Source organism: Diadema antillarum, unplaced genomic scaffold (genome assembly GCF_040938485.1).
Source record: "Diadema antillarum isolate AM-2024a unplaced genomic scaffold, OU_Dant_1.0 seq00002398_RagTag, whole genome shotgun sequence".
NCBI classification, from domain to species: domain Eukaryota; kingdom Metazoa; phylum Echinodermata; class Echinoidea; order Diadematoida; family Diadematidae; genus Diadema; species Diadema antillarum.
The window spans coordinates 43743-68711 of record NW_027273009.1 but is presented as its reverse complement, the minus strand read 5'-3'; the positions used below and the strand labels follow the sequence as shown (position 1 = coordinate 68711).

At 40.0% G+C, this 24969-nt stretch overlaps 1 protein-coding gene across 1 annotated transcript; it reads left to right on the top strand.

The window, feature by feature from the left end:
* The first annotated feature begins 387 nt into the window (after positions 1–387).
* On the top strand, positions 388–24969 carry LOC139714731 (exonuclease mut-7 homolog). Its single transcript, XM_071626402.1, has 18 exons — positions 388–431; positions 2135–2612; positions 3641–3814; positions 4296–4349; positions 4605–4744; positions 5794–5971; positions 6515–6717; positions 8069–8237; positions 10463–10527; positions 13842–13978; positions 14453–14562; positions 15807–15963; positions 16780–16967; positions 17582–17725; positions 18050–18103; positions 19011–19142; positions 23332–24055; positions 24845–24969. Exons 2-17 carry the CDS (start codon positions 2232–2234, stop codon positions 24043–24045), a joined length of 3000 nt encoding a protein of 999 aa, XP_071482503.1. The 5' UTR covers positions 388–431; positions 2135–2231; the 3' UTR covers positions 24046–24055; positions 24845–24969.

Here is a 24969-nt window from a genome sequence, read left to right as displayed (position 1 = left end):
ACTGTAGTTGCATTTTACTGTAGTACACCTCTTTACTGAGCACAGTACAGTGTCAGGATTAATTAGTGTACATGGAATAATAAATTGCTGTTTGTTTGTTTGTTTGTTTGTATATCATTCTTCATTTTGTTGTCTACATCCAGCCAACACCAATCACCTCAAGACTAGGCTTCTTCTTTCTCTCTTTTCGGCGATGACATCGTCAAATACCAACCCAATAACACAAGTCAACCGCCAATTTTTATTATGTACACTCGCGATTTGCTCCTGCGTTGTAAATGAGTGGCACGAACATGTGCATTGTCAGTACAACTATGTGCGATATGCATGAGTCGATCCATGCGCGATGCATGCGTTGTATTATACAGTTCATCATGGATAGACGGGAAGTGACTGTGTGTGGACCTTGATTGCGCAAGTGGGAAAGTGAGGTACTGTAAATTTACAGCGCATTTTCATTGCTGTCTTGACACTTTATGGTCCTGCCTCGTTGGTACAATGTAATTACTAGTGTGCTATTACGACTGAAAAATGTTCATTCATTCATATGATAAATAGACCCACTACCACCAGCCCTGTTCATAGGCATAGCGTAACCAGTAACCTCGCCTGGGCTGGGGCCGGTGTGTGTTGCACTGCACTGCACTGTGTCTATGCCAAGGCACAAGTTCACGTCAACATATCACTGATATAGATTCTATTAACTCGATCTCGAGCTAGCAATAGCATCGCCATAAAGACACACATTTGACATTTCACGGTCACAGACATACCACCTACTGACGCAATTCTTCCCAATTCGTGAATCATGGCTTTCTTCTTGTCGGCAACAGTGTTTTTCTATTCCATATTTACACAAGGACTAAAAAATCACAAAATTATGAAATAACTAAGGTCTTGACTTGAACGTTAGTGGCCATTTCCATTTAATTTTTGTGCCTGATACCAAATCCAGTTGTTGTTTTTTTCTAAAGTAGGCCTAGCCTAGAAAGGCTACGAGTAAGCAATGTAAACAATGGTCGGGACAATGCCGAATGGCCTAACCCGTGTCTATGACATGATTGTTTATAGTTATATGCTATGCCTATGGACAAGCAGATCTATGGTCTATGCTAACCGCAGCAGCGACCCCATACGGACCAATACGTACCGTCTGTTACAGCGCCCCGCAACGGGGTTACGTCTATACCTACCCCACTAATTATTTTACCATCACTGTAGTCTTGTCTCTACCCTATGCCTAAGTTCTTGTTGTTGATTAGTGCTTGTGACCTTGTGTATGGCTAACAATTGACCGAAAGATCGGTCTGTATCTGTCCGTCGGGGAATGTTCCGCGGAGACTGCGTCTGGCTTCACGGATCCCCTCCGTATACGGAGGACAGCGTTAATGGCAAAATATAAAAGAGTCCCCTCCGGACAGACGGATCTTTCTGTCTAGGCTAACAATAGGTGCTTTGAACAGTGTTGAATATTTACGCCTTCTATAGAAATCTAGAGATTCACACTCGAACAATTATTTTCGGAACAAAAGAAAAAAACAAATAGACATATTCCACTGCTAGACAATTAAAATAATATATTTGGTGTGAGGAACAATCTGCACGCCTATGCGGTTGAAACAGAGAAGAACATGCGCACCCCATTTGGAGAACTAGCAAAACCTGGTCAGCTCGGCTCGGTATGTTGAGGAGGCTTCGATTCTCAGTCACGCAGTGACGTAGACCATTCATTTGCCAACGAGGGCGCTCAACCCATAGGCAAAGCAGTTTCCCGATACGTGTTACACCATAACGAAACTAATTTTAGATACGGTACTTTCTTTAATGTATTCTTAGCTTCTATGTACAGATGCATGCAGTCCCCACCACTTTCAAAATATGTGTTTATGCATCCATGCGTAAGGAAAGCTTAGAAAGGTAGGCCATAGAGTAATGTTGAGTGGTATGGCAAAATCAGTGTGTGTGTGTGGGAGGGGGGGGGGTGGGTGGTGGACATAAAGAACTGTGGGTATTAGGGTAACAAGCTCAAAGAATGAAATAATTTTGATTTTGATGATTCCATACCTGATAATGTGGATTAGTGATACTGGATTTCAAGGTCATCTAAACACAAATAATAGCACTGTTTTTGCAGTTCTCACTGATCAAGGAGACATCGTCTCGGGGTACCAAGTGGAACAGAAGTGAATGAATGAGACGTTTCCGTATTGTGGAGCCCACAATCCGGCACAATGGCGGAGGAGTGTCCCAGTTCCTCTCAAGGCCCGCAGGGGGACACACCTGGTGAAGCCACTGCAGCCATACCAACAAATCGATGGGTGCCCCAGCCAAAGAAGAAAGACGGCATCTACTCCCTGGACAAGCCCAAGTTTGAGACCTGGCTGGAGCCCATGGAGGAACTGTGGGAAGATCAGCAACAGAAGGCCAAGGTCGAGATCATCCAGTTACTCAGGAGAGCACTGTCCTCGGTTGATCCCAGACTCCACTACGCATTGGTCCTGGACCTACTGGACCACAGCAGGGATCTACGCAAGAAGAAACCTGAGACACTTGGACTTTACATCCTTAGGGGGTTTGAGGCATGGCTCAAAGCCAACCCCCTCAGTGCTGAGGTACTTGACCCTGTCTTCATCCTAATTAGGGGTTCAGTTCACAAAGTTTGTGCCCAAAGCACTGCATTCCATACACACAAGCAAAGCAGAAAATCTATATCACCATATCTCTATTTATAAGGAAATTGAAGTAAACCCTCTTGGGAGAAAGATATTTTCTAAATCTTATACTCAAAACAACAAAAAAGAGCTTTATATTTTAATGAATATTATTGTAAATTGGACAAAAGTATGAAAGAGTGGGGCATGCTACTTACATTGTATTTGGTGCATGAGACATTTCTCATTGTACATTTTCTCAGACATTTGAAGTCCTCATGATTAAGCTTAGATAAATCGAGGATGTGGTGTCACACTGTTTGTTGCTTTGTGAAGGACTAAAGAAGTCTACATTTGCATGCAAATTCAAGGAAAATTGTACCTCCATCTTTTTATGTAGTCAGTAGAGTATGGTCGTCTGTGCAAATGACAGAAAACAAAATTAAACAATGATAAAGATTTACTAAGAATACTAGTACTCATCTGATATGCTGAAACTCCGTCTTAATATTTTTCACTCAAAAAAAGAAGAAAAGAATGTACATGGGTTTGATGTTAAATTTTCCTTTTGATGCGAGCTATTTTGAAGGCTTCGTAGAAAAGACAGCTTATACTACAGTGCACTCCTGTGTAATAACAGACGCAATTAGAAAAAAACTCTTGTTACAACGAAGTAAAAATTCAGGTCTAAAACGAAATGTCTATATATCTTCATTCACTTTATTGTTTGGTTTGTAATGAAAGAAAACTGCAGGTCCCAAGGACTTCATTTTAAAATGGGGGTTTCCTGTATAGCAAAGTGCTCCAGTCCCTATCACAGTCTCTGAAGAGACCGCCCTATAATATGCGCAGTCTTGTTTTTTGTCAACTCTAACTCTGCAACAGTCACATTTTGTTTGTATTTCTTGATCAGAACTTTGTTATATGAAGGTGTAAGGTGGCCATAGCCACGTTGCTGAATCTCATCCTCTACATACATCCTTCTGCAGGTCAAGTCTTCGATCCTAACGCCCGAACTGAGGAGCCTTGCGTTCCATCTGGCGGCAAGCTCACATTCCAATGTCTTCGACTTTCTGTCCCGCATCTACAACCTCCAGGGGCCCGACAACTCCTTCCTTGTGTCGCGGGTCAACATCATGCTGGCCAGACAACAATTCAAAGAGGTAAACTGCACACTGAAATAGTGTTTAGGTCAGACTAGTTACCGTATCAGTGACTCGGGGATCTACCTCCATCTTAGCTGTCTTTAATCAAGCCACGAAGCCAGACTTTATTATCAGAAATGGTCATTTGCAGGATGACTTTCTAGCAATTCACTGAAGTGCTTTTAGCTGTTTGGTCCTCACTGCCAGTAGTTGCTGATTTCTGTTATAAGAGAGAAAAAGGTTAATGTGAGAGAGAAAAAGGTTGATGTGAGCTCGGATTCTCAGATAAGGCTTTCATGAAATGGGACCACGATCTGCAAGTCTATCAGTCAGTTGTATACACTTGAGTAATATTTCAATTGTTGTAGGCAATGTGTACTCATTGGGCAATTCTGTTTTTTTCCCGTCTGGAATATTTGTTCATAGGAATTTCCGTGCTGTGCTTCAATAACTGACATATATATATCATTGTGTATAAAAATGTCACCTTGTCTTGCAGGCAGCAACGTGTGTCATAAAAGTTCATCTTCAGGATCACTTTTCCCTCGAAGATGTGAGTAAAGCTATTACCTGCGTGTGTTCACATGCAAACTCAAATGTTATTAAACTTTCCTTGTTTATAATTTTGTTGATAAGAGAATGTTTTGATACTATTTAATAGTTTTCAAGATATTTGCTTGTTGTCATTTCCCTGACAGTTCTCTGGGACCGACAATTTAGCGAAAATGTCCACACCACTATTCGCAAGTATTTCATGTTTAGAGCAAATACTCTAATGGTGTACTGCATCCTGTGATATCTCTTTCAGATCTGCCTGCCGCTGATATTCCAGGACAAGGTAAACATGGTGGAAAAATACATTCAGCACCAACCAGAACTGCAGAAAGCTCTTGTCAGGCAGCTGGATGCTTTCTGCGAGCAGGGATATGACATTGATTCTTTCATCAGGTGGGTGATGATGGGCATACTTATAACCAATCACGGAGAAAGTTCGAGATATGAAAGCTGAGACAACAGCAAGACGGTGTGACTTGAATGATTGATGAGAAGTGTACTATGTTAAAAAACCAACAAGTTTTGATATCTAAAACTATCTCCATCTGTGCCTTCATAGTCGATAAATGTTTTTGAATTTTAAACTCTTTGGATCTAACAAATCATTTTCTTTTAATGGTGTTTATAAAATTTAAGTAGGGCATTTAAATGCCCGCTCTCTTTATGCATTCACGCCTGAAACAAAGCTCTTCATGCACGACTGCAGCCATATGTCAAAATGCTCGTGATTTCTGGAGGAGCCTTTATTGATAGAGACAAATCTAATTTGTGGATTTGTACATATTGTTACTATTGATGTTGGAAAACATTATATGCATGCCAAAAAATTATAAACACAATTCTCGCTCTTGCATATAACTGTTAAAATTCAAATGGCAGCAGTGCTTTTTAATTTTCGTAACAATGAGTAAACAATGCTGCGCCAGTGCACAGCATGTGCTCTCTATTTGAACGTACATGAAAAACACAGAGCACTATCTCTTACCTCGACACTACAATAGATTTGGAGATTTTCTTAGCAACTGTTATGTGTTAAGGAAGAGAAATCTTAACTGTAAGCTCTTAAGATGCGTCTGTTGTGTTGTAGAGTAACTATGCTTTAGTCATGATAGAAAGGGGAAAATCAGATGTGATTACCGCATATACCCTCTGCATGTGCCTGCCACTCATTTACGCCTCATTACAAGAAGTATACAAGTGAACCCCCAAAATGCGACCCCGCTTGACCTCCGTGTGTTGCGCATGGGTGCATAAGATCACCCCATTCATTTGCACGGAGGGTATGGCCAGTGTACAAACCCGATCACTGGCTACTTACCGTTAATGTTCACATTTATATGTGATCCATTGAATTCACAATCTTGAAGTTTACATGTTGGAATATGGATGCACCAGCTTCTGCTATTGTTCTTCCTTTGTGCTGTTTCTCTTCTACCACACAGAGACATGAGGATAAGCATTCCCGGTGTGCGCATGGACAAGCTCCGTCGGCGGCACCTCACCAAGCTCATCTTGCGCCTGGTCAAGATGTTCAAACTGGACATGGCGCTGTGTCCAAACACAGCCAGGTCCAAGGATCTCGGTGCAATAAAATTCCTCTTCCACAAGAGGTACATTGAGGTGAGAGCATCATCCAAAGATACCATTGCTGTGGAATGTAATGCACATATTTTCTTTTGTATTTGGTCACTCAAAGCTGTTCAAAAAACAAACCATTCCTCCACTTGACAGTACAACATCATGCTTTGTAGATAGTGGCACATTTTCCTCTGGTATTGAAAATCTTGATATGAAGCAAAGAAAACATGTCATGGGTAACTTGTTGCAGTGATCATTGTTGGCCCAGATTCACAAAGGGAGTTTGAATCTAGTCCACGCAGATTATAACATATTTTGACTGCATAGTAAAATGTAGACATTTTTTTTTTTTTGAACACATCCCAAAATGCCAACAAGCATCCCATAAATGAATTCACACTATCACATGCATATGCAAAGTACACTTGTTTCATGATTGTTTCAGCCCATAGACCAATTTTAACCTGTTGAGGATGGACTGATTTTGCTACAACACGCATTTCCCATAGACACCTGCCCAAGTATACTTGGGACTCGTTCTCAACGGGTTAATCGTGGATTTGCTTTAAACCACCCTTGTTCCAGGGTTCCATGGCACAGGACGTGTTTGAGGAACTTGTGATATCGACGGTCGGTGACAACAGGTCTGTCCAGGAGGAACTTATTGATCTCTTCGTGGGCTACAATGACCCCCAGGCCGCTGCCCGATGGGCAGTGAGCTATGGGCTGGACACCAGTCAACTGCCCGAGTTTGTACACCGAGAGCTGCAGAACGACACTGGTGCAAAGTGAGGATAAATATTGTTTTCTGTTCTTTACAAAAAAACAAACAAACTTGCATTTGTACATGTTTGTATAAAGAAGAATCTCCTCTTCATAGTGCCCACTTTCCCACTTCCCAGTTTTATGGCAGGTATCTGTCAAAGGGACAATATTACTATGAGTTTTGTCTATTATTAATCCATCTCATTTTACTTCATTTCCCCCCTTTATTCAAGGTAGAAGAGAGGTACTAGCTCTTTTTACCCCTTCCTTTTACATGAAATGGAAGCATTATTCCAAGGAAAACTGCTTTTTCAGTAGAGAAAAATACACTGATTCTGTTAAATCTAATTAAAGCTTCAGTACTGTACATCTTTCATCATATTTCATACTTTCAAGGGGCTAGCTTTCTGGTGATATCCATCAAGTAACATTTACTTGCTGTCAGTTGGATTTTGCTTTTCAGCACACAGTCATTAAAGATAATACATGTATAAAGTTTTGGTACCTCAAAAGTTTCCCTGAGTTTCCTTGTCTTAGTTTGTGTTTCAGGTTAAAGTACCTTTCATATAACTAACACTGTGAGACTTACTCGCCCCAAAGTGCTCTCATGTCTTTAGTAATCATGCGATAATGGTTTCGTACAATACGTGTATATTGATTGTCGCGGTACCGCGTCGAGTCAAACTAACGGCTCGTTCAAATTTTTCAGAGCCCGCTCTGCTCTGGTACGAAACCATTATTGCATGATTACTAAGACATGAGAGCACTTTGGGGTGAGTAAGTCTCACAGTGTTAGTTATATGAAAGGTACTTTAACCTGAAACACAAACTAAGACACGGAAAGTTTTGAGGCACCAAAACTGTTATATTATCTTTAAGAGTGGTGTTTTCTCTTTTTGAAAAAGTGAGAGAGAGAGAAAGAGAACTGTCCGCAAGTATGAATACATGTACAGATAATTATTCTATGTCTGAACTAGATAAAAAAAGTATGAAGTATTCTTACAATCTTTGACTTTTTGTTTTCTCTCGTTGAGTTTGTAAATAAACCTTAATCAGTAAACTCATGAATAAGCTCTTGTTTTTCCAATTTGCTGTGTTTTAATCAGTTGTTGTTTCTCCATTTATTCGAAGAATTCTGTGACAAAAAAAAAAAAAATTAAATGAGCTGGAACATACTCCATGGTTATGCTCTTGTGTCGATCAGTATATACTGGAAACGGAGCATGCCCTCTAGTATAGCATTGGAAAAGTATCATTATCTTCAAGGCAGGGGGCAAGTTTTGTAATCATGGATAGCAACAGCTGTTCTGCTTGAACATGGGCTGTGAAAGGGTCTGAGGATGCAGAACATTCTTCTCTTCCTTGTCTTCCCAGCCAAAATTCTGAGAGCGATATGGCGGACGGAGGAGGGGAAAATTGGGACGAAGAAATTCAAGATGAACCGACCCCAGATTTCTATCCACTCCACCTAGCAGACGAGAGAGTGTTACTAGTGTCTACACTGGATGGACTACAAGAGTGCCTTGATGAGATCACAAATATGGTACCAATATGCATTATTGAGTTGTTGAACTGAAATGCATACATATACAATATTGAAGTCACATGAGACTGCATTTTGTACTGTATGCTCAGGATCAAGTTCATCTGCATGGATGCTGTGAGTGTGTGGTTATGATCATGTGTGAGTGTGTGCATGTGTATGTGTGTGTGTGTGGGGGGGGGGGGTGGGATGTTGAAGTGTAGTCTAACTTTCCAACTGATTGGTAGGACAAGAGGGAAAATACCTTATTCTTTCCACAGCATTGAATTTAACATTATTGGTACAACCTACAAGGATGTGTGGTGATTGAACACTCCAATTTGTGTTTTCATGATATGTAGACATCAGGATATTATTCTTCTATTACTAATAATGCACCTTTACATTATTATGATGTGATGTAAACTTGTTAGCACTTGCTTGTACATAAATAATCAGAATACCACGACTGGATAATGTTGTTTTCTTTTTTCATACTAAAAAAAATTTTCTTGCCTCTTTCATTCTCACTAACATTTCTGTTGGACTATGGGCTTTTTAGCTAAAAACAATGTCAGATATTCACCGACACACTGCTCAGACTATATGTGACCGTGCATCACAAACTGAACAAAAAGTCGCACACGCTGATTTTGTGTGAGGACTGAAATTAGGTGATATGGGTCACCCTAGCCGATCTTGACTTTTTCATATTTTCTGAAAGAGCAAATCTTCTTCTACATTATGCTAAAAATTGGGATCATAAAACGGGCAGGAAAGTGTTTTTTTAGCAGTTTATCTCGAACAGTTTTTTTTTTTAGAATAGTGTGATTAGGCGTGTCTTTAGAGTCCCTTTTTCATTTCTTAACCTGTTCCATTCGGAATTCTGAAATGCCCGTAGACTTAATGCGCAGGCCACCAGGCTCCCGTACAGAATGGGTTAAAAACCTTGTACACACTCTTCACTTTCAGCTCTAATAACTTTTGAAGGGATGATGCTACTGCTTTGAAAGTTGGGATTATTTGTGACCGTGCACCTCAAAACGAACATAAAGTCGCACACACTGGTTTTGCGTGAGTACTGAAAATAAGTGAAATGGGTCAACCTAGCCGAACTTGACTTTTTCATATTTTCTGAAAGAGTGGGTCTTCTTTTACGTTATGCTAAAATTTGGTATCATAAAACGGGCAGGAAAGTGTGTTTTTTTAGCAGTTTATCTCGAACATTTTTGGTAGAATAGTGTGATTAGATGTGTCTTTAGAATCCCTTTTTCATTTTTGAAAAACCTTGTCCACACTCTTCACTTTCAACTCTAATAACTTTTGAAAGGATAGTGCTACTGCTTTGAAAGTTGGCATTAATTATGGACAGAATGTGTTAATGAGGCATGCTTAATTTCAGTTTAATCTGATAATCCCTTCATTGTTGTTACTCTGGTGGTTTACTTCCTGTTTTTTGTCCCATTCATCGCACAGCCAGCACGGTTTGGTAAAGATTAAGCGCTTGAATAGACACTGTACTTCAGAGCCTCTTTTCTCAGTTCACACTTTTCCTGAGTTTGTGCTTTCTTTCCAATATTTAGATAGGTTAGGAGAGTCCATTTGATTTGAGTTATACATCATTTTAAAGCTTAAAGTCTGCTCTTTTAGAATATGGTCTTAACTAAAAATTCATGTCTGGCGACTTTTTGTTTGTTTTGAGGTGCAGGGTCACATTTATGGACAGAATGTGTTAATGAGGCATGTGCAATTTCAGTTTAATCTGATAATCCCTTCATTGTTGTTACTCTGGTGGTTCACATCCTATTTTTTGTCCTGTTCACCGCACAGCCAGTACGGCTACGTGTAGGTAAAAATTTAGCGCTTGAATAGACACTGTATTTCAGAGGCTCTTTTCTCAGTTCACACTTTTACCGAGTGTGTGTTTTCTTTCCAATATTTAGATAGGTTAGGAGACATCATTTGATTTGAGTTATACAGCATTTTAAAGCTTAAAGACTGCTCTTTGAGAATATGCTCTTAACTAAAATTTCATGTCTGGCGACTTTGTGTTCGTTTTGTGATGCAGGGTCACATATTGTACATTCTGCCTTGTAACACATGCAAAGAAACAGTCTGTACATTGATAATCGTTTTGAAATCACCTTGTTGATTCACAGTAGTGAAATACTTTAAATTTTACATGTTTTCTTCCTTCTGTACTGTCAAATGGTAATTTCTATAACTCTTTTTGCAAAATTTTCCAGCCTGATTCCACTGTTGGAATTGACATGGAGTGGCGACCGTCCTTCACACCGACCAAAATTGCCAAGTAAGTTGTGACAAAAACACACACAAAAAAAAAGAGACTGAGAGAAGATATGACCCACAAACAATTTCCTGTGACCCTGATACAGGAAGTGGCGTACATTTCCTGTTATGGCATACATATGTGCCGTCAAATACAGCTTAATGGCAGCTTCATTGTTTATGTAACACAGCCCTGATTTTACACAAGAAGGTTTTAATGATTCAGCTGTGTAGCAGGCAGATTCTTGTGCTTAACTCATCTCGTATAGGAACCATGTGCTCCATGTTTCAAGTCTATGGGCCGAATGCATAAACGCTAGCAATTGCTTGTGCTAGCCTTTTACTTGAATCCGTATGCATAAAAACAAGCAATTGCTTGCAAGCAGAAGCTCTTGCTAGCAAGCACAAGCAATTGCTTAGAGACCAAACATTTGCTTAAAAACATATGCATAAAACATACCTTTTACTTATTCTTGCTAGCACAGCTATTGCTTACGATTTTGCAAGCTCTGTAAAATGAGCTTAAGCTTTTGCTTAATAACTGGGACGTTCCCTTTTAAGTATCATATTCATATTAATAAAAGAAAGACCACACTTGTGCATGAGTGGTATAAATCTACGAGAAATTACTCCTAAGTAGTGTAAGAAACTTTTCTGTTTTAACAACGGGAATGTTCAGTGGTTAGCATGCAAAATGTAATGAAAAACAGGTAGGATGTCTGACTTCGGTGGAGAGCAAGGAGACCTCTCTCTACGTGCGATCTGGCACATCCGGGCTACTATAAGCAGTGACGGGAATCAGCCAGTATGTGTGTGTGTGTGTGTGTGTGTGTGTGTGTGTGTGTGTGTGTGTGTGTGTGTGTGTATGTGTGTGTGTGTGTGTGTATGTGTGTGTGTGTGTGTGTGTGTGTGTGTGTGTGTGTGTGTGTGTGTGTGTGTGTATAGTTGTGTGTGTGTGTGCATTTATGAGTGTCATTTGATCATAGCTCTTCTGCTATGTCAGGAAATGTTTCCGCACACACATGCCCTTTCAAATACATGCTGTCACACTCGCCTTTGTTCTTGTGTGCGCACAGGCGTGACGTCCCTTTTGTTGAAAACGCAAGCAATTGCTTGTGCGGGACAAGCAAAAGGTATAAGCAGAAGCAAAAGGTTATGCATATGGATTTAAGCAATTGCTTGAGCTAGACCTTTTGCTTGACGAGCTTGTGCTTTTGCTTGAAGCAATTGCTTAATACAAGCAATTGCTTGTTTTATGCATTCGGCCCTATCTGTAATGACCTCAACTAGGAGGCAATTATAATAGTTAAACATATCTGTCTTTGTTTGTAGCAGAGATATTGTAGGGACTGTCAATACAAAATATTGTTTTTCATGTGGAATGAGTTCAAATGAATTTCCAATAGAGTTCACTGGCTCCTCTTTGTCTCTACTTTGTGATAAAGTATTTACGGCAATGTTCTACAGCAGAATGTAGAGTATACACTGTAGCATGTTTACTCAGAGTTTTAACTGTCAGAAAATAATCTCACTGAGAAGAAGATAATTTTGGCCAAGATCTCAGGAATATATATATATATAAAAAAGAGAGAGAGAATAAAACAAAACACATTAAAAGAAAAGCGGCTTGACACCAAAACCCATATTTCTAGATCCATGTTGTTAACGTTAGTTTACATGGTCAGTTGTAATATGTGACCCGCTACAACAAAATGGTCCTAAAGTCGCGCAAGGTCGAAGCCATGAAAATTGAGTTTGAAGTCAGAGCATCAAAATTGGTCAAAACTTACGATTTTCTGAATTTGACATATTATTAGAGTCTGACATGTCTTCTGTCATCTGTCGAAATTTTGAAGTAAATGATGAAAGGAAACGCCAAAAAATAGCGTTTTTCTAGGCCATGTTTTTTGGCATTTCAACGAAGCAGAAACTGGTTCGAACATTTGGATTGAGCGCCACACATAGGCTCCGCCCCTAACAACGACTAGAGTGATCTCATTGGTCAGTTTGCTGCTTGCCGCTAACCGAAGCGTGAAGCTCGCACACTGCCCAGTCGACTGGTGCGTGCTGGCGGGGTGCGCTATGCCCAGCCGCTTCTCCTGGCATCCTGGTCACTGATTGGTCGGTGAGGAGACCGCCGACGCTGTGTTTGAATGAGCATTTCGGGGGTTGCTAGGGCTGACCTTCTATTGTCCGGAGGTGAATACTGACTTGCGTGTCCCTTGATCGTGATTGCGTCGCAAGGAGATCTTTTAGGGCGCTTTTCTCGAAACAGTGATTTCTCAGACGTCTCGACATGCTCTCTTTTAAACATCGATATCTCCGCAGCCGATTATTTTTATGAGATGTGTTATACCGGGTGTCCCAAAAAAAGCGGAACGGTGGATTATCAGTACCTTGCGGTCTAAAAGTTATATATCTTTTGACATCATTAGAAAGAGCATCTTCCGCAGAAGACTATTATACCAAAATCATTAAATTCGGTTCAGTACTTTTTATTCTACGCTAATTTCTGAAAATGCAGTCATTGTCAAATTTCGCTTGATTTTTGCGACTCATGAGATAATAATTTGAGTGCGACACACGATCCATACGGTGAATATTGTGTAAGCTCGATGATCCATGTCAACAAAAGATACAGCTTTCACATTGGGAACGGACTAGGAAAAAACAGTGTGTGTGTGTGTGTGTGTCTGTGTGTGTGTGTGTGTGTGTGTGCGCGCGCGAGCTCCCAATATGAAAGCTGTATCTTTTGTTGACATGGATCAACGAGCTTACACAATTCACCGTATGGAACGCGTGTCGCACCCAAATTATTATCTCATAAGTCGCAAAAAATTGGAAATGACTGCATTTACAGAAATTGGGGTAGAATAAAAAGTACTGAACCAAATTAAATGATTTTGGTAACATGGTCTTCTGCGGAAGATGCTCTTTCTAATGATGTCAAAAAATATATCACTTTTAGAACGCAAGGTACTGAAAATCCACCGTTCCGCTTTTTTTGGGACACCCGGTATATCAATTTAAAGCAGAAAGATTAGGGAATTGTGTCATGCACTTTTCAAATAATTGACCTCGCCCGACTTAAGGATCATTTTGTTGTAGCGGGTCACATATTGTTGAGTGTGTGTGATTATCATATAATATAGCAGTATCTTCACCTCCAGACACATAGATTAAATCAGTCCCCTCCCTGTACCAGAATTTTTTCTGAGTACCAGCAGTGCTGGGAAAGGAAAAGTTCGCTCTTTGCATTGAAACATGTATCATTTTGTTCTGTAGTAATCATGAGATATTTGGTTTCTTCCCCGTCTGGTTCTAAAATCCCACCAGGGTAGCTCTGTGCCAGATTGCCACACCAAACACAGCCTACCTCCTGGACATGGTAGCCCTGTGGACTCCCGAGAACAAGGCAGATGTCATCAGCTTCTTTACACAACTCCTTCAGTCCGAGGAGATCCTCAAACTGGGTAGGAAATGTAGCTCAAAGTGTTGAATGCTTCCAATGAAATTGCAATAGCTTACTGTTAGCCTGTTGAAGACGAGTCCCGAGTGTACTTGGGCAGGTGTCTATGGGAAATGTGTTTTATAGCAAAATCAGTCTGTCCTCAACGGGTTAAGAATTAACAATTAAATTCTGGCATGCCAGCCTGTTTTTTTCTTTTTGTGTAATTAGGGCTCAAACTCTCACACCTAAGACAAAGTGGGAATGTGATGTATATTTCTTGTCAAGTATTCACTAAGCTTCAGTATATGTCTTGGCAAACCAAGAGAGGTGATAGAGTTTTCGATGGAACACAAGGAACATTATTGCATTGATATGATTGAGCAGCTTTAGTAAGTCAAGGTAAGGATAGAATTGACTTCTTGTCAATAGGATTGCATAGCAGTGTTTACTTGCACATGTAGATTTGAAGAAATGACATCTTTGTTCCCTCACACAGGCTTTGAGATCTCTGGTGACTACCAGATGTTGGGCAGGTCATTCCCAGAACTTCAACCAGTGCTGAAGGAAGAGAAAAGAACTGTAGACCTGCATGTTCTTGGTAAACAGGTATGATGATCACTCATCAGTAACCCCTTCACTTGAAAGAGGATATTTTACGTGGTTGCCATGGGTTACAACATGATTATCATGATAGCGTCATTAATCATGCTCTCATGCCCAACTCGATATTTTTTCTTTGTTTTTGTCTACTGTTAAACTGTTACTCGAGCAACCTGTTTCATCTATATATGGGCAATTCCGCAGTTAGGTGGACATGACATGGATAAAAGAAATGTGCCTCTTTATCTTACTCTTTAATCTAGGTATCAACTAATGCCATGGATGTTCACCAATCATTAAGGTCTTTCAAATTCAGTAGATTTTATCTTTCGTATTGATTGATTTCGCGAGATCTAAAACCATCATTTAAAATGTACATGTGGGACTGGGGATGCTGAAATTCACTTAAATGCAAATTACAGTGGGTTCCTTTGAAATTTTTTCCTCAAAGTTTTGCTAAAGGGTAAAAGATAAATACATTTAAATACTCCAGAAGTCATGTGACATTTTGTCAATTACAAAAGGGTGAAATGACCTGCGGAATTACTCCGGACAAATGTAACGTTACTAACCATGCTTTTGGGGGTCTAGCTAAGAAATTATTGGTCGAACTGCTAAAAAAACATTGTGTGAACATTTGTCATGATGCAATAATTTAAATTAATGCAACACTTTGTTTGAAGTAACTTGATTTTTGCACACTTTCTGTTACAAGACATTGATTTTTTTGTCATGTCCTTTTTTCGTAACGTTACTAACCAACCCTTTAAGTTGCCATAGCAATGCTATTATTTCTTTGATTGTATTCATTCTTTTCTGTATCATAAACCTGGGAATGATGAACATGTTTTTGACATAATTTTGGCTTGAAATGAATAAATGGTAATTTAGTAGTAAAAACAAATATCTAAATTTGTTCAAATGTAACGTTACTAACCGCGGAATTGCCCATATGCTTAATTATACAGATTGATATTATGAACTTTGGATTCTAGGCTGATTGCAAGGATAGATATTTTGCTCTGCATGTTTTTATCAAATACTCGCACAACGCTATTTTATATTAACAGATAGTACCTTGCTCATGTGCACCTCTATGCTTATTCATTGTGTGTTATCTTCCTGATCATACAAACTAAACATTTAAAATGTTAATGCCATGGCTTTTCTTATACTGAGTTGATTGATTGAAAGCCAGCAAATGCCCAAGCTGTTTATCCTGATATTTTGGTCCATACTCCACACTGTAGGTTATTCAGAAAGCCCCACAATCTACACCCGTCCAACTCAACTGCCTAGGCCTGACAGACCTCGTCTTCTACTGCTTCGGCCAGCGCCTGGACAAGCGTGACCGCATCTCAGACTGGGAGAAGCGCCCTCTCAGGCCGGCTCAGGTGCAATATGCAGGTAAGTGGAAGTGACGTTTTGTTGTTTGATGCTGTCTCACTTTGTTGTCATTCTCAATATTTATTCATAGTCTTTCATGAGGTAGAGCAAAAAGTTATCTTCTGTAAGCACCCTTGTTTTTTTTCATGCAGGATTATGTGTTTCAGTTGGAAAATATCCCAAAAGCTCATAGGTGCTATATTCATAAATGATTATCAAACTGGGCCACACATTTTTGAAAAATCAAATGCCCTGTTTCTCTATGAAATTAACCCATTCTGCAATTCTTCAAGAGCCCTCAATGCCCCCAAATGAGATTCTTTTTGCAGGTAGACAGAAAACAGACATGTTGGTAATCCACCTGTGCAAAGGCAGTCAAGCTGTACATGTATCCCCTTTCAACAGTCAACCTCATGTTCCATTGAAAAATGCAAAATACTGATCATATGTGAGGTATGAATAGAGTGTGTACTGATGGGCTCGGGAACTTTTTTGTTGTACACTGGAAGGAACTTGCATGGGGTCAGCGCGATTTAGTAAACTCAACCTTGATAGCTATGTACGTGTTTATACGAGCTTCATACAGAAAAAGAACAGCTAGAAGAAACTCTAATCCTATGTTCAAAGTCATTTTGTTGTCAGCGTAACTTTAATAAATATGAATTTAGGCCATGAATGCACACAATCTTGTCTGCACTTTGAGATTCATGTATACTGGGTTCCCATAAGAAACAGGTTAACAAATTTTTAACCCCCTGCCTTTTTCTTTATGGTGAAAATATAATGACTTTAACCTGTTTCATCTAACCTTTATAAAAATTTACTCTCTTTCTCCAGCCCTAGACGCATTTTGCCTGCTGGAGATCTACCAGCACCTCAAGGAGAAAGTCTCCAGGCTAGGCCTCGAGCTCAACATGGAGCCGTCTCGATTTTCCAAGACCAAGAAGGTCAAGAACAAGACCAAGGTCAAGGCCAAGGCAGTGAGGACGAAGGAGGGGCCATCGATCTGGAAGAAGATTGACCAGGTCAGTTTTGTCTCTATGAATGTGTCTTTCAGCTCTGATGAATCTTGTGTGTTAACCCTTTCATTCCCTGTGGGCAACTCTTTCTCATAGAATGTCAATGGGATCTTAGGATGGTGGTCCTGCAGGGGTTAATTCATCCATTGTGAAACAGGGCTAAACATTCTGAACATGTCATTGTGAAGTCTCTACCAAGTGTCCCACGCAGTGAAACTTGTATCAATTTGTGTGGTATTATCATGGCCTTTAGGTAGCCTTATGAATACTTTGACAGGCTCCAGCTCCAATATATGTCTCATTTTGGAAAGAGTGGAGACTTTTAATCTTTTTTTTTAATCATATACATTCCTCAGCAGTGAATTTTGTTTGTGTTTCAGTGTCAATAAAGGAATGTTTTACCTTAATGTCAAATTCTTGCAGATTTGGAAAAAAAAAATCTGATGGCAAGTTTTACCATGGTGTAGCAGAGAGATTGAAATTCCATGGAAGTTTGTTCATTATGTAATGATGCTAGGTGCTTTGTTTTTGTTGTTTTTTTCCTTCTAGCAAGGTATTTAAATTGTGGCTGATCATTTTTTCTTTGCTTGCATTATGTTCTTATCACTAATGCACGGCAGGTTGAGCGAGGTCCTCCGATCTCACCAGGGCAGTTGGCCGTGGTGTGCGACAACATGTTGCAAGGTTTGGGACGGCACCTGAGGTCTTGCGGTGTTGACGTCAAAATCTTGGACAACAATGACGAACATGATAAGGCTCTCGAGGTGAGAAACAGTATTTCTTGGTGGTCTGGAGCTTGCAGGTTGAGTGTTGGAGGAATGTTTGTGCATGTATTATCTTAGTCCAATTTGTTGGGGGCGGGTTTGTGGGTGGGGGGTGGGGAATCCTCAAATACTTGGTACAGATTGATATGCTTACAAGTCAAGTTGATTGTTTTATCATTCTTTTCTGTATATCCTGTCTTATGAAGGTAATGACAATTGAAAAGAAGATTAAAACATTAGCAAGTGGTAAGCAGTGCATACAAGTAGCTATGATCCTTTCCTATGTTTCACATAATTAATGCTACCATGTCATTTTTCTTGTAGCTCCATCGTCTTGAGGGTCGGGCAATTTTGACTGCTGGGGCTCCATTCTATTCTGTAAGTATGGCTGTCAGAACTCTATGTGATAAGATATTCTGCCACGCAGTGTGAATGCTGGAATTATTGTTATTTTTTGTTCATGTATGGCACAGATTATTATGATTTAGCAAGTTCTTTTACATTGTACAGTCATGGTATGTTCTTTTCTATATATCTTTATGACCATGCTTTCCTATGAAGTCATCAATTCACCACTTTTTAGTTACTTCTCCCTTCGTTGATTCATTTTTAGAAAGAATGAATACCCTTGAAGAGTATTCCTGACAGATATTTCATTTTGGGGCACAAGCTCTTGTTGATAAAAGAGAAATGTGGCCATAATATTCTTCAGCATTTCATGTAAATATTTTCTTTTTGGATAATTAATTTCATCGTATGTCAGTTTGTGTTTCTAAATGTGTATATATTCAAACGTCATATCTATTCATGCCCTTTGCACACCGATACGCTGATAGTAGTATATTGACTGGGTGTTTTGGTTAGTGTATGTACCCATGTGTACATCTAAAGAAATTTTACCTGTTATCTTCAAAGCCACACCTATGCTGTATCTCCCCTTTGAATGCAGTACATTGATGGTGGCATATCTTTATCAAATCATCAAATTATCAAATCATCGGCATTATCAAGATTTCAGTGAACAAACATCGTGCTAATAAAGTGTATTCAGTAGAGGATATCGTGACACTACTATCTATGGGAAAAATTGAGCATGGACAGTCTGGTCACTCATAGATGTAAAAGTTTCGGAAATAGTGATCAGTTTCAAATGCAATTTTGTTGTATCAAAGCTTTGATATTATACAGTATGATTTATTAGTAGCTTGTGTCATCTGAACTGTGAAAAAAAAAATGTCTTCACAAAGTAAAAGTTTGATGTGATATCCATTTTTTTTTTTTGTAGCTGAGGACCCGTGTTCCAGAGGACCAAATCATGCCGGTCGAAGCTCACAAGAAGGCAAGGTTCCAGGTCCAGGAGGTCCTGAACTTCTTCAATGTGGTCGTCACTCCAGAGGACATCTTCAGCCGTTGCCAGGTGAGCTGATGCATTGCCACAAGTCACTCAGGCCCCATTCACACCCATAACATAAGCACACACCAATGGGAACACCCCCAACCCGTGTAGTCACACAGACCCCATTCACTTTCGAGACATAAGTGCACACTGACGGGAACATCACTCCCCATGTATTTACTTCACACTTGATAATAGCAAGAGCCATCGATAAGGTCCTTTGTGGCTGTAAACACTGCTGATCGTGGCACCCGTGATTTGAGAATGACTTTATTAACACTTTTTTTTTGGGTGGCACTTCATGAGTAAAATGGTCTCAGAAGTGTCCAGCATTTTGGAAAGACTGTCTTCATGAGCTTGTAGATTACGAAGAGTGATGGGAACAGGAAGGGGACGCTTCCAGGTAATAATGTGCGTCCTCGCGGTCATACTATAATATGCTAGAGCATAATAAGCAGCGATTGTAAAATGTAACAAAAGAAGTGTGTCAACCACCAACTTTCATTGTCTTCATGATGGATCTTCAACTCTCATAAATATCTGCTTGAAACTAAAAAAGCGGGAATATATGTCATGTAAATGAGAACCAGTGACTGTAAAAATGAACAGAAGTGCGGCGACTGTCAATATGCTTCCGGCTGGATCGTCACTTCTCATAAATATCTGCATGATACTTGAAAAAGTGGAAAAAGTTTGACATCTGAATGGGAAGCAGCAATTGTAAAAACAGCAAGCAGCAATTGTAAAAACGGAAGAAGTGTGTCAACCACCAATTGTAAACTTTCCTGATGGATCTTCACCTCATAAATATCTGCATGACGCTGGAGAATTGGAAACATATGTCATCTGAATTGGAACCAGTGATTGTTAAAAAAAAAAGAACAGAATAACTGTGTCCATTGAATTGTCAAAAAATACTTCTGGATGAATCTTCACCTCTCATAATTATCTGCCTGATGCTGGAAAATTGGAAACAGTCCGTGCCATCTGAATTAGAAATTGTGATTTTAATAAAGAATAGGAGAAGTGTGCTGACTGTCAAAATGCTTCTAGATGGATCTTCAACCGTCATTAATTTTTGCTTGATACTGGAAAAGTGAAAACATCTGTCATCTGAATGTGAACAGTAATTGTTAAAAAAGAAGAGTAGAAGAAATGTGTTCACTGTTAAAATGGATTCCGATGGATCTTCACCTCTCATGAATATCTTCGTGATGCTGGAAAAGTATGAACAGTTTGTCACCTGAATGGGAAACAGTGACTAAGAAGTGTGTCAACAGCTAACCGTCCTGAGTGCTTTTGATACTGATGGGTCTTCACCTCTCGTAAAATATCTGCTTCATGCTGGTGAAGGGGAAACATCTGTCTTCTGAATGTAAAACAGTGATTGTAAAGAAGAACGGAAGAAGTGTGCCAACCATCTACATTAAAGGGACATTCCAGACGATTTTCATAATTTCACATCATGTAGTACATACAGTGTAAATCAACAACTCCCTGTATAGATTTGTGGAATTTATTGTGGTTCTTGAGCAGAGAAACGATACTTTGAAAAACCTTAAACAAATTACACTGAACAAGAATGATGACATAGAAGGTTCACATATTTCAGAAATTATAGCAGTGTAATTCCACAACAATACCGCTTGCTTGCGAGTTCACCTGTCTGTCATCTATGCATGCCTTCTTTTGTTCTGCTTCCTTGAGCCCTAACTCATGCATTCTTATGGTGACTCTGCCATGTCATCATCCTTGTTCATTGCAATTTGTTCTATTTTTTGAAAATATTCAAAATATATTCTTCATCCCAGTTATCACAAATTCTGAAACTCTGTCCTCAGTATAACTAATTCATAGTTGTACAAATGTAAAAATCTGAGAATCACCCGGAGGTTTCCTTTAATTGATCTTCGCCTCTCTGAGATGTTGAGTAGTTTCAATGATTGACTGTAATGGCTAGATACAGGTAACTGGGCAAAATTTAATTGCTCTATGTGGAAGAGGAGGTGCCACATTGGCATTAGTAGAGCCATTCGCCATGAATGTTCGATACCATTTCGACATTTATTACCCCAGCCTCCCTATGCTTTCCCAACGTGATCTGGGATTATGTATTGATTATACAATCTAGGAATGTGTCTAATGTCATGCAGTGAGTGATGTTGTGGTAAAAACCTCAGTGCCGCAGCACGCGATGCTGCATAATGATGGCTTTGCAAGGTCTTCTCCTTTAAGAGAAGTGATCAGCCATCATAAAGTTTGCATGTGCTTCCAACTTTGAGGCACAGTCAAATGTTTCTGCAGCTTGCAGTGATTATCATGGGTGGTGATTTTTGCCAGTGGGAATACTGAGGATTTCGACATGAACCTTGGAACTCTCTGTTGTCAGAGGGCAGCAGCCCAGACAAGTTCTTGCTGCATAAAATCACCAAACCTCATGTACTACAGAAGGATGGGTAAATGTGGATTTCTGCGATGGAGGTTATCACAGCAGTTGAAGATTGGAGATGTTTGTGATATATCTCCCTGTAGGGATTGGATCTGAAACAGTATAATGGGCCTGAAAATTGAATTTCAGTATGAGGAACATTCCCAAGAAAAAGCTTGTAGCTCCTTCCTACACTTTTCAACAATAAAAGAATAGTTACTGACTCTAAACATTTGTAAAGGAACCTCTATGATGCATTCGTAATCATGCTGTAATAATAATCATAATCATGTCCCACTATTCATGGTGACACTAGCGTACATGTGTTTTTGAGGTACAATCAAACCTACTTCAGTGACCACCTGTCTCTAACAAGCCCCTGCTATAACAACCCCTGAGGAATTTCATGCTAAGAAACCAGGTAGTCAAGAATGTGTGTATAGCTAACATCTTGCCTAACACGATGAGCGACCTTAGATTTGGTGTCTGCTGGGAGACTGAAAAGTGGGCTGAATGACTGCTCAATCCTTCAAGGAGCATCAGTCAGCTTGACAGTCTAGACTGTTGGATTATTTTCAAGAAAGCAGAAGGAAAAAAGGAAGGCAGCAGCCCTCAATAGGGCTGTCAACCTCAACAGCCCTTCCTGGTGCCTTTTTACCCCACTGCCACTTTAGAATAGAATGGCTTCGGGTGTCACGTACTCATGCATCGGAACGGATACATTGGTGTATCAGTTCAGCATATCATATTACTCCATTTTTCATGATCATTCATACAATTTGACCGAAAGGCTGTAGACCCGGTCGCTTTCTTTATTATTGTTACGGTTTTCGTATTAAAGCAGTGATGTGTTGAAGAAATGTGGAGAAACCCGTTGGTATACTACGTTACCAGAAGTACTGAAGATAAAGTGTACTTCAGAAAGAAAACCCTAAACCCCTCAGCTTTTGTTCGTGTACAAGAGATGTTCTGTTTTCAATATATGTGTTCTGAATTGGTCGATGCAGCTGTCTTCTTGCCAGTACCATTGCTGTCTAGTTTCATTAGCATTCTGTGAAAGATTGCCAGATATAATTGTATTTTGTTTTACCCCAAAGTAAGCATTTTGGCATTTGTTGGTACCAAACTGCTTCCATTATCTGACCTAGGCAACATGGCAGACACAGTTGAGGTTGATTCCTTGTCATAGATTTCAGACTTGATTATATTTAGTACCTATTGACCTGATTTGTGTGTTTGGATTGGTGAGCATGGGCTACCTTTCTTTTCTTTTTTTGCGGGGGTTGGGGGGAATTGGAGTTTGTAAGATGACAGGGCAACAGAATAGCACAAAGCTATCAGGCTCTTGTTCTGATGTACTGCTTTGAACATTTTTTTTTTTTTTTTTGAAAATCACAATTGAAGAAGAAGTTCCTTGCAGAAGACTATTCCAAACAAATGTGTTTGCATTTCAAAATTAAGTTGAGTATATCTTCCAAGTTACTCTAATTACCATTGCTTGCTGATAGTCAATTATACTTGTGCACTGTGTGAGCTGACGCAAAGCTGATACTGTTAATGACTGTGTAACAGATGAAAAAAAATAACCTTTGTTAGATATAGTTAGATACTGAAACAAATTTGGATCAGTCACCAGATTATGTTGGCAATGACTACAGCTAGATATGTTTTCTTCCTGCAGTTAAAGGCATCAGTAGATGCTTTAGTGATATGAAAAATGTAATGGAAGTTGAAGGGCTTCACAGTTTACCCAACCCTTCCCTCATCCCCTTATTACTGTAGGTGTGCAACGGAAACATCTATGTGAAAGTGTCAAACCCCGAAATGCGACGACTTTGGCAGCGCAAGCAAGAGCTCATTGCCAAGCAGGCTCGACCGGCCGTCACGTCGTATGAAGATGAAGATCTAGACGACTTTGATGGAATGATTATTAGCGGCGTGGGCGACTATGACGACGACGATTACGAAGAGGAGGAACTGCCGCGTGCCCCGCAAGCCAAGTGGGGGACTTACAGCTGGAATAGTCGTGAGAATTCACATGCGGCAAACAGCCAGCAGCCATCCAGTAGCCAGACTGACATGACTCAAGAACTCTCACTACCCACTAGTGCGGCCGTGCAACAGGGTCAGTCAGCATCAACTGAATTGGCCGCGGAAGATGAAGCCGACTTTGATCCAGCGTCCGTCTGCACCAGGGAGGACAATCTTGTGGTGGGTGAGAAAGGGGATGCCGCAGCATCTTCGGCAGCAGGTCACTCCCCAGTTGTGTACTTGGAGAATGCTGTGGACTATGAGAAGGTTCTTGTCCAGGGCTCGGTCCAGCTTCTGGTGGACGTGGTGCCCAGTGGGATTCTGGATCAGGTAGAACTCTTCTTCTGCTGTGCAACCTGTGGGAAGGTGTTTTGGGAGGGCAAACACTTCGAACACGTCTGCTCCCAGTTCTCCCACGTCCTGAGTCACAGCACTGACCGCCAAGGCAGGGAGCTCAAGGCGTAGATTCCAATAGGTGGGACTGGATGTTGTCTGATGAGCCTGTGCTCATTTGTTTCCTGTTTTTAATTCCTTTATGCATGCCTTATTTTCTTGTTGGGAAATTCATATTCAGCTTCTTTTTTTTTTGTGGGTTTGTTTGTATGCATTTTTCTCTTTATCCAACAAAGCCAACAATGATTTAGGAAGGTATTGTGGTATGAAAATTTGAACTATGTAGACTGGAATCATGGTGGTTGTTTAACAGTCGCTATCTAACCCTTAAAAAGGCTTTGTGTCCGACTTCTTTAATCACTTGGCCATATCATCTATTGCAAAGTACTTTGTACAGACACACAAAAATAGATACGTTTTCCCACTTTTGCTAGAGAGCTTGACTTTGTGTGGCGTTGTACAAAATTTGAAAGAACGGACATAGGGAGCTGATATATTCAAACTCGAGAGCCTGAAAAATTATACGAAATTAGTGACAATTTCATTGAGAAACGTGAGATTCCCTTGACAGAAATGTGACTGTAAGTTTCACTAGACCATTCCTGACATATTTGCCACTGAAATATCATTTGACTCACAGACACAGACATACCAACAACTTGTCAGGTATTTATAAATATCTTGATTGATACATAATGTGATGGGTAAATTGGATAAAAATGTACAATTGTAGGCTATGTATGCTCTATGACTATGTACACCGCTGAAGAAATTCGTATTAGAGTTTGAAAGCTCATTTCTGCTAATGATGTGGCTAGCAGTTGACTCAACATTTTGAGTATGTGTCTCATTCTCCCACTCTCTGATACAGGTGTGCAATGGGCGGGTTGGTGTCAAGTTGTCCAATCCAGACATGCGAAGGCTCTGGCACCGTAAGCAGGACCTCCTTGGAACAACAAGTGACCAGGCTGTCCTAGCTGGCAGTGAACACCAGTT

Bases quoted from the DNA above. Each gene is read 5' to 3' on its own strand.
- LOC139714731 (XM_071626402.1), top strand. From the start codon at position 2,232: ATGGCGGAGGAGTGTCCCAGTTCCTCTCAAGGCCCGCAGGGGGACACA. The intron at 5,972-6,514 runs GTGAGAGCATCA...CCCTTGTTCCAG, and splicing joins TCCACAAGAGGTACATTGAG to GGTTCCATGGCACAGGACGT. The intron at 13,979-14,452 runs GTAGGAAATGTA...TCCCTCACACAG, and splicing joins CGAGGAGATCCTCAAACTGG to GCTTTGAGATCTCTGGTGAC.